At 33.5% G+C, this 11,095-nt stretch overlaps 1 protein-coding gene across 1 annotated transcript; it reads left to right on the forward strand.

The window, feature by feature from the left end:
• Positions 1-3,009: 3,009 nt before the first annotated feature.
• Positions 3,010-8,340, forward strand: LOC123256199 (coiled-coil domain-containing protein 125-like; the record flags this gene model as incomplete). The annotated part of the gene is made up of 5 exons (XM_044684875.1): positions 3,010-3,071; positions 3,831-3,917; positions 5,618-5,695; positions 6,400-6,485; positions 8,258-8,340. Coding segments are annotated over 5 exons (396 nt in total), but the record flags the coding sequence as incomplete, so codon positions are not given.
• Between the last annotated feature and the right edge of the window lie 2,755 nt (positions 8,341-11,095).

Raw genomic sequence — 11,095 nt, forward strand, 5'->3', positions numbered from 1 at the left:
TGCTAGGTGTGAGGTGATACCTCAAAGTTGTTTTGATTTGCATTTCTCTAATTATTAGAGATTTAGAACACTTTCTCGTGCTTATTGATACTTTTGATTTCTTTACCTGAGAATTGCCTATTCATGTCTCTTGCCCATTTTTCAATTGGGAATGGCTTGATTTTTTATACACTTGATTTAACTCCTTGTATATTTGAGTAATTAGACCCCTGTCAGAGTTTTTTGTTATAAAGATTTTTTCCCAATTTGTTGTTTCCCTTCTGATTTTGACTACATTGTTTTTGTTTGTACAAAAGCTTTTTAGCTTAATATAATCAAAACCATTTAATGTACATTTTGTAATTTTCTCTAACTCTTGCTTGGTTTTAAAATCTTTCCTTTCCCACAGATCTGACAGGTATACTATTTTGTGTTCACTTAACTTATTTATAGTTTCCCTCTTTATATTCAAGTCATTCACCCATTCTGAATTTATCTTGGTGTAGGGTGTGAGATGTTGATCTACACCTATTCTCTCCCATATTGTTTTCCAAATTTCCCAGCAGTTTTTGTCAAATAGTGGATTCATGTCCCAAAAGTTGGGCTCTTTGGGTTTATCATAGACTGTCTTGCTGAGGTCACTTACCCCAAGTCTATTCCACTGATCCTCCCTTCTCTTTCTTAGCCAGTACCATATTGTTTTTTAATTTTTTTTAAATTAAAAAAAAATTTTTTTTTACCCTTAATTTCGGTGCATTGTCTCATAGGTGGAAGATTGGTAAGGGTGGGCAATGGGGGTCAAGTGACTTGCCCAGGCTCACACAGCTGGGAAGTGGCTGAGGCCGGGTTTGAACCTAGGACCTCCTGTCTCTAGGCCTGACTCTCACTCCACTGAGCTACCCAGCTGCCCCCAGTACCATATTATTTTGATGACTGCTGCTTTATAGTATAGTTTAATATCTGGTACTGCTAGGCCTCCTTCCTTCACATTTTTTTTTTTCATTATTTCCCTTGATATTCTTGATCTTTTGTTATTCCAAATGAAATTTGTTATAGTTTTTCCTAATTCAGTAAAGAGGTTTTTTTGGTAGTTTGATAGGTATGGCACTAAATAGGTAAATTCATTTGGGTAGAATGGTCATTTTTATTATGTTAGCTACCCTTTGTATATATTTTAAGTTTATTTGTGCATATGTCTCCTCTCTCCCCCTTCCAGTAGAATATAAACTCCTCAAGGGCAAGGATAGTTTCATCTTCATCTGTATATCCCTGGGTTCCTTCTGTATTGGTCCTTGCAGTATGTGCTCAGTTGTATTATGTATTGCTGGGATTATGGGAATGAATAATTTATTTACTTTGATGACCTACGTCTAAAATGTTCTGCAGGGGGCCTTCAACCAATTCATAGCTACATCAACTAACTGTGTATAGTGTACTGTGGGTTACCCTCAACCTGGTTTAGCCAGTCTGCCTACCAGGAGGGTTTTAGAGAGAGGTGTGTTTTCTGCACATACTACAGCTTCTTGGAGCCACAGGGGTGAGGGTTAGATGATGGGTGGTGGACACCAGAGGTGATTGAGCATCCCTGAGAAGGTATGAATCACTGCAATCATTCTGGAAAACAATTCAGAATGAACTGCTCATATCCTTTGACTCAGCAATGCTATTCCTAGGCATGTACCTGAGGAGGTTAAAAATGGGGAAAAATCTCCTATAAAATTCCCAAATATTCACAGAAGTGATTTTTGAGATAGTATAAAATTGAAAACAGTGGATACCCATCATTTGAGGAACGGCTGAACAAATTGTGGTCTATAAATATAATGGGATAGTTTTATACTGAAAGAAATAAGAATTCAGAGAATATATAAAAGGACATCATATGAACTGATTACAGAGCAAATCAGAGGAACTGAGAATAATGAAGCCAATGACCATGGTAAGGTAAAAGGAAATAACACTACAATATCAGAACTGAAATGCAGTGACTAATCTTGTCTGGAAAAGAGTAATGATAAAATATATCTCTCAGTAGAAGGAGGTGAACTGCTGCTATGGAATTAATGTGCAATTAGACAGGGTTATGTGTCTGCTTTGCTTTAATGGTACTCCTCTCTTCAAAGGGAGGATTCTAATGAGAGATAGTTATTGAGAAATAAAAGAAGAAACAAATATTATCTTCATAGAGTGCTAGGAAAAAAAAGCTGTTATATAAAGTACCTCAGCTATTGACATTTTGGTTAATGTTCAAAATAGCAGTGAAGAAGAAAGCAATACAAGAAATTGGTTACCAGTTGTAAATACCTTCTTTTTATTTAACCTCACTCAAAATATTTTACCATTTTCCCCTTCTTAACTGCTCACTTGGAGACTAGTCATCTGTGTTTTCCCATGTCATTAACATCACAACAAAAAGAAGACTTGCATGATTCTTACCTCACTTTTATTCATATGAGGTTAATCTTTAGAAATTCCATATGAAACTGAATATTGTTTCAGCAAGAGAAGAGGTAACTGAAGTTATAAATTAATTTTAGTTGTTATTTTTATGAAGTTAACTATATATAACATAACACAATATTCCTGACTCAAACATCCCTATAATTTTATTGATCAAAACTTGGCACTTGGCCAGAGCCTGGCACATAGTAGGGATGTAATAAATGTTTATTGGTTGACTGAAACAAAAAACAGTACAATAAAATTGAGTACTTTCCCAGTTACTTTTTCATTCTAGGTTTATCTGTGGAGGGTAGTATAAAGTTTTAGCTTTGAATCTCTTTAATGGCCCTTTCTTTACCCATTATGTGAGTTCTTACTCAACTTACTGTTGGTCTATATCTGTGTATATGTGTGTTTATATGAATTTGTGAAATGTTAGACTGAATAGTATATGCAACTTCATTTGGCTCAATAGTTAATGCAGTTTGTAATTTAGAAAAAAAAGGTATATTTCATTTCTTATGAAAAAGGACATATTTTATCTACTGAAATGTTGAAAGTACTAAATTAATGCATTTAATTTCATAGGTTTTTCTGATTCAGAATTGTCAAATGAGGAAGTAAGGCAACAACTTCATGATGCTTTGCAGGTAGGTTCTTTTATCTTTGCTAATGTGAAAACTGTATTTAAATCCAAATAAAGGGGTTTAAGTCATATTAAAGACATGTGGAAGGCAAATGTTTAATTTTCCAGATGATGTCATTAAATCACCGCATGTTCCCCTTTTCAGGCTTAGAACCATTGTCCATCTTCACCCCAATTGTCTTTGAAAGAGACTATATTTGGTAATGATCCCTTCAATCTTCCTCTTTCATAGCTCTCTCTTTGAGAGTATAGCCATACATTTTGTCCATCACCTCTTTTCCCCCATCCTCCCTGCTTTCCTTGAATGTGTAGTTTTTGATAGCCAGCCTAAAAAGATATAAGAGGGAAAGAGTAGTTCACTAAAATGGAAATGAAGATTTACTTAAGGGCTAATCTTTGCAGAGAAGGAGGTTTAGAATGTGAGGACTGAACTTGAGCAAATAGGTATGAAGTTGTGTTTGTAACTTTTTTAGTTGAATGTTTGGCCCAACTGAATTTTTGGCTGCTTTGAAATGCCCTCAAATGATCTAATGAAGCAAGAGCAAAATCCTCAAAATTCTAATCATGCTGATTATTTGATTTGCAATGGAGCTCTCAAATTTCCTTCCTGTAGGGAGTTTATTTACTTTGTATACTGCTCTGAGGCCATAATTAAATATAAGCTAATTGAATTTATGTTATCCTAGTATCATATTTGTAGATGTGTATATGGAAGAGAAAGGGGAGTCCTTACCTTACCTTTTCTGTAATTTTATTTGTTTAGGAAGTAGAAGTACTACGAATTGAGCTTGAAGCATCACAAAAACAACTTGAGGGGAAAAGGGAAGCACTTAAAATTCTCCAAAATATGGTAAAAAACCGATAAAAAATTTAATCCCTTATACATTAAGTGGTATGATTTCCAATTTTTAGTGACAACTAAGAATCTAGCTTTTTAAATCCTGTCTCTCCCCTTTGTTTGCCCTTTCTTTCTTTTTTTCTTTTTTACCTTTTTATTTATTTACTTCTAGTTATATCATTCTCAATCACTGCAATTTGACTAAACATAAAATTATATGAGCTTACAGCTATTCAAATAATGATATGAACTTGTAGAAATCTACCTCTTCCCAAATAAACTTTGTTCTTTTGTTTTCCCTTAAGGAACTACTAATAAAGATGAGATACAGGGCTTGAGATGGGAAGTTGGGGGGCTAAAGATTAATTAATTTTTATTCTAAACAAACCCTAAATAAAATGAGTATTTCCATATACATTGTAGAACAGAAAAAAGTGGCTTGTATGTGAAGCTATGGGTCTCTTTTATGTACAACTTGCTTTTTTTTCTTTTTAATTATATACTATATATTTATGAAATATAGATCTCTTCTAGGTCATAACTTTCTCCATTGTGGTTTCAGTAAATTGTGGTTTATCATAAGAAATTAAATTATACTTTTTTCGGGAGTTTTGTGGAAGTTACAGACAACACAAAAAGGCCATTAGGCACAGAAAAAGTTTAGAAACTCAGAAATGTATAAAATATATGTATAGTATTGCATTATATCAACATATTTTTTCTTTTAATAGCATAATTTTGCACAATTTCTCTTTTAAAGTTAAAATAAGTAAAAAGTTTAGATTTGTGAAAAGAACATGAAAGCCAGCCATGACACACAAAGGCCAGAAATGTTAACATTGACCTATATATGGCATATGACCAAACACTTAACCCCAAATTTATAATAATGTATTGTGAATACTCCATAACAGAAAAAGAAGAAATTCAGACTTCTCTGGTGTGAAGGGAGGGCCAAAAATTTTTACATAGATTTTCGATCCCAGGGGCACAATAACCCCAATCTTTGCAATGTAAAAGGGATACCAGTATGCAATTAATCCTATAACTTTTTTTTTAACTCTTCCATTTTAGAATCGATACTGCATATTGGTTCTAAAGCAGAAAAGTGCTAAGATCTAGGCAATAGGGTTTAAGTGTCCAGGGTCATACAACTAGGAAATATCTGAGGCCAGATATGAATCCAGGACCTTCCATCTCTAGGTCTGGCTTTTTAATCCACAGAGCCAACTAGCCGTTTCCATTGTCTAACTTTCAGAGTTGTCCTGTTTGTGATTTTTAACACAGTAGAAGTAGTTGTGATCCCTTTCAGAAATTTTTGTTTGAAACTCCTAAATTCACTATGCCACTCTATTTTTTGCTTTAATACCTTTCTTTTTAGTTATTGGAAATGAAATTACACGTTTTATTTTACTAGAAAAGACTTTTGTTACATAGACATTTGAGAGTTGGTTAATGTGCTTTTTACGCTTTACCTCAAATTAGCAAATTTCTAAGTTGGTATTGAAACAGTATATTATAGAATACTGTGGCAGAACTATCTTATAATTTATTATTTTGGTTGTTTTAGCATTAACCATTATGCAATTATCTATTTTTAAGTCAAACTTATATTCTGTTCACTTTGGTAATTAAAAAAACTTTACAATATATATAGGAATGATTATTGATGAGATTTAAATGAATAATACCTTTAACTTTATTTTGGTTAGGCAATATTTGGTAGAGCTACTAGACATACCAAAGAAATACTTCAAAAATCAGAAGAACAGAAAAAATCTTTGGAAAAGGTAAGACCGGCTTTCAGAGTAGATCTATATAATGCGGCACAAGTTTGAAACTAGAATCTAAAATTTATTACTTTCAGCTTTTGAGGGCAAAGGTTATAAGGCCTCCATCTTCCTCTTCCTTGTTCCTTTTCCCCTCTCAGTTTGTATTTTGCTGAATAATTGTTTTAGTGGAACATAGTCATTCTGCTTTGTATTATATTTATTTTTATACTTGCCTAATAGACAAGATTCTTCTAGATCACATCCATTTGATTAGATCTGAAATGAAACTGGCATTTAAGATCCATCTGGTGAAAGTAATTTTTGATTGCTGTCTGCATTGTTGACTCCACAATTAGTTGACAAGCCTAGGAGTTTTGTAATTTTATTGGTGGTGTTCTCCACCTTCTACATGAGGGATTGTGTGGCCACTGAGGCCAAGAGATAAAAAACAAAATATGTGAAAGTAACTTTTGTACTCATCTCTGGAGTTCACCTTATACACGCCACCTGGAAGCTAGTATCTATTTATGTGAGAAACTACTGAGAGGAGGAATGTTTTCTGTATCAATTTTAAAGGTGTAATGACTCACAAGATGTCTCGGTAATCTGGAGAATATTTATTGTGCAATCAAATGTTTAACCAATTATTTACATTAGATTAGAATGGGCTTATAATTATCCATTCATTAGCATGTGACATATTTTTCTTTCTCTTTACATAGGAAATAAATACCCTGCAATGGGAAATTGAATTTGATCATGATAGATTTAAAACTATAGAGGAATCTTGGGCCCAAAAATATGACAGGTTTGTATTGTAGATTTTAAAATTAATATTCAATATCTCCAAAGTATAATATTTATTAATATTTAACTAGAGAGCTAGAGAACACAGGGAGCACTCACCACTCACATGGAAGAGAGAATGAGAGGGCATTACCCAAAACTTATATATAATCACGTAAAAAACGCATGTAAACAGAAAGGAAAAGGGAAGTTTGGGGTGAGGTAAGAATTCTGGGAGAAGAAATCTAAAGGATATAAAATTTCCACTTACACAGTATGCTGTTATACTACAGTTTTTTCTTTTTAAATCAAAATAAATATTCAAGATAAGTATAATTTAATTATACTCATATACTCCCCCTTCATGTTTTAATCCTAAACATGGCTGAGCAATAATTATTTATTTTCTTGCCACTAATTTCCTGTTTTCCTATTAATGCTAGGATTAATTTTTAAAAATTTGCTTCTATGAAAATCCTTTTTATAAGTTGTAAATTTTTCCCCCTTTCTATTACCAACACCCAACATCTTTTCTTTATTAAATATGCTTTCACAATGGTAGTTTTGGCAAAGTATTTATTTAGTCATTCATTTATTTATTTGCTTGTTTCTCTCCCTCCCTCCTTTCCCTCCTTCCCTTCCTTCCTATCTCTCTCTCTTTTCCCCCCTCCCTCCCATCTATCTATCTATCTATCTATCTATCTATCTATCTATCTATCTATCTATCTATCTANATCTATCTATCTATCTATCTATCTATCTATCTATCTATCTATCTATCTACTTTCTCATGTGAATTGAGGGGCAGCTGGATGGCTCAATGGATTGAGAGCTAGGCCCAGAGAATAATAATGAGCAATAATAAAGCCTGTTGGACCGAAGATACTAGACCAGTTTCAAAGGTGTGCATTTGGCATTTCTGCGCTGCTATTTTGACTGCCACGATTTTGACATTTTAAGTTATAATGCCCCATAAATTATTAATGGTCTAAGGAAATGTAAAACCTATTTGTCCTTCAGCTTTCTTATCCCCATGCCTTTCTTTATATAAATGGTTCCCAGTTACCCAAAAAACCTCAGTAATGAATACTCCAAATTTGTTTTGTTAGAAGTGATTCACTAAGAGAGATACTTAGAATAAAGTGTTGTTCTTAGAGTCATGAAGACATGAGTTTGAATATTGCCTTAGATACTTACTAGCTGTGGGACCTTGGTCATGTCACTTGTCCCCTAGTTTTCAGTTTCCTCATTTGTAAAAGTGGGGATAATTAGAGCACCTACCTCACAAGGTTGTTGGGAGGATCAGATAAAAAAAAAATGTATTTTGCAATTCTCAAAGCACTGTGTAAATGCTAACTATAATAATAATTATTATTCCTTAAAAGGAAAAATAGAAAGAAGATGATGCTCCTTATCTGTTCACTTCTTTTAGGATCATGTTGGATATATGATTGATGTGCAAATACCTATTGGGTTGAATTGAAACAATAGCAAAACAAAAAGTATAAAACATGTCTGTGCAGAAAATTCCGAAGGAAGGCCCAGAGATGCTTCCAGAGATAATTACTATTCAAATAAAACAGTTTCCATAAATTCAGGGTAAAGGGAATTCTGTAAAATGACCACATTGAATCAAATCATTTTTTTCAGTTACTCATAATTTAGATAACATATACTAACTACTTAAAAATATGTAAAAACTAGTTTTTATATTGTAATTATCATGATTACTCCAACCCAATGAAAAGAGTGACAGGAGTCATAACTTATAAGGTGAAATTTTTTTCCCTTTAGAATATACTGTGAAAATTCAATCCTTAAGGAAACTTTGAAATTAAGAACAGAAGAAGTTAAAAGGCTTAAGTCTGAAAATGCAAGTAAGTAAAATACTTTTTGGAGGATTCTTTGTTTTTATATATATATATATATGTGCATATATATATATTTAGTGAAAATTACGAACAAGAAGAATTAACAATGAAGAGGAATTCATTAGTAAAAGGTACATTTTATGATTTTGCCTAGGACCTTACATATTCCTATTTTGTCAGTGTATAATTATTTGATATACTGAGAGATTAGAAAACTCAATGGTGAATTTAACAATTTATTTCTTAAAATCTAGTATTGAAGTTGGAAGAAGTGAACATCCTTAAAATTTAGAATGACAATGTAATTTTATGATAAAGGTCAAATCCCATATCACAAATATCATTACAACAAAAATCCTTGTATAACAAAAAAAATTCCTTAGACAGCCAACAGTCTACTTATTTTAGACAAGAGGGAGACAACATGCCCCAGAATGAAGATTTTTGGAATTAGAGCCATAAGCTTTAAATTCAAATCCCAGTTCTGCCCCTTACTACCTTGGGCTAATCATTTAACCTCTTTTGGGCCTCAGTTTCTTCAACTTTAAAATAAGAAGATTGAATTAGATGATCTCTAAGATCTTGACCAGTCAGTTCTAAAACTCTTACATTTATCATTCAGCAAGCTTATATATATATATTAATTATAATAAAATCTAAAATAAAATGAATTCAGATGATAACTTGGAGTCCTTTTTAGTAGAATTTCAAAGATGTTCCAAAAATCTTAGTGTAGTTTTTAGCCTTTTGATAGCTTAAAATTGCATTAAGACTTTACGTGTCATGATTTTCTATCCTGAAATTTCCCATTTATTTACATAAAATCTATAAATAATATTAAATATTCAATGAATTCCCCCAAATGGAGCTCTACCTAATGTGTTGAAATCCTTTAGTTCTCTTGACAATTGCATGAATTCCAATGGAAGCTATGAGCTATCTGTTGGTTATTCTTCAGGTTCTCTACATGACCAGTCCCTTGTTTCTTCTGAATATACATTTCTCTGAGGACAATCTTTACTCTGTTTTTCAAGTGCCATCCCTGGCTTGTTATATGTTATAGCCTACTCACACCCAACACACTATTCTCCATTGCCCTTTGGTTGACATTCAATTTCAGTCTTTTGGAAACTGTGGTGTCCCATGATTGTGGCCAAACAACACCAGAATACTGACATTCAGGTTATTAAAAGCACCATATCATTTCCCAAAGACAATTCATCCTGTTTGATTTTATGCCTAAATTGTTGTCTATTTGTTCTAATCCTGCCTCAGACACTTACTAACTAGATGGCCCTGGGGTAAGGCATTTAACCCCTTTTGCCACTGTTCCTTCATCTGGATAATGAGGATAATAATAGTACCTCCTTGACAAGATTGTCATGAAGATGAAATGACATAGTATCTCTGTAAGGCACTTTGTTGATCTTTTTTTTTTAAACATTTATTAATATTCATTTTTAACCTGTTTACATACTTTATGCCCCTACTTTCCCCTTCACCCCCCGCTCTCCCCTCACCTATGGCCAACGCACATTTCCACTGGTTGTAACATGTGTCCTTGTTCAGGGCCTATTTCCATATTGTTGATAGTTGCTTTGGTGTGGTAGTTTCGAGTCCACATCCCCAATCATGCCTGCCTCAGCCCATGCATTCAAGCAGTTGTTTATCTTCTATGTTTCCTCTCCTGTAGTTCTTCCTCTGAATGTGGGTAGTTTTCTTTACCATAAATCCCTCAGAATTGTCCTGGGTCATTGCATTGCTGCTGGTACAGAAGTCCATTGCATTCGATTTTACCATATTATATCAGTCTCTGTGTACAATGTTCTTCTGGCTCTGCTCCTTTCGCTCTGCATCAGTTCCTGGAGATCATTCCAGTTCACCTGTAACTCCTCCAGTTTATTATTCCTTTTAGCACAATAGTATTCCATCACCAGCATATACCACAATTTGTTCAGCCATTCCCCAATTGAAGGACATACCCTCCCTTTCCAGTTCTTTGCCACCACAAAAAGGGCAGCTATAAATATTTTGGTACAAGTCTGTTTATCTATGATCTCTTTGGGGTACAAACCCAACAAAGGTATGGCTGGATCAAAGGGCAGGCATTCTTTTATAGCCCTTTGAGCATAGTTCCAAATTGCCAGCCAGAATGGTTGGATCAATTCACAATTCCACCAGCAATGCATCAGGGTCCCAATTTTGCCACATCCCCTCCAGCATTCATTATTCTCCCCTTCTTTCATTTTAGCCAATTTGCTAGGTGTGAGGTGATACCTCAAAGTTGTTTTGATTTGCATTTCTCTAATTATTAGAGATTTAGAACACTTTCTCGTGCTTATTGATACTTTTGATTTCTTTACCTGAGAATTGCCTATTCATGTCTCTTGCCCATTTTTCAATTGGGAATGGCTTGATTTTTTATACACTTGATTTAACTCCTTGTATATTTGAGTAATTAGACCCCTGTCAGAGTTTTTTGTTATAAAGATTTTTTCCCAATTTGTTGTTTCCCTTCTGATTTTGACTACATTGTTTTTGTTTGTACAAAAGCTTTTTAGCTTAATATAATCAAAACCATTTAATGTACATTTTGTAATTTTCTCTAACTCTTGCTTGGTTTTAAAATCTTTCCTTTCCCACAGATCTGACAGGTATACTATTTTGTGTTCACTTAACTTATTTATAGTTTCCCTCTTTATATTCAAGTCATTCACCCATTCTGAATTTATCTTGGTGTAGGGTGTGAGATGTTGATCTA

Source organism: Gracilinanus agilis, unplaced genomic scaffold (assembly GCF_016433145.1).
Source record: "Gracilinanus agilis isolate LMUSP501 unplaced genomic scaffold, AgileGrace unplaced_scaffold56925, whole genome shotgun sequence".
NCBI lineage: Eukaryota > Metazoa > Chordata > Mammalia > Didelphimorphia > Didelphidae > Gracilinanus > Gracilinanus agilis.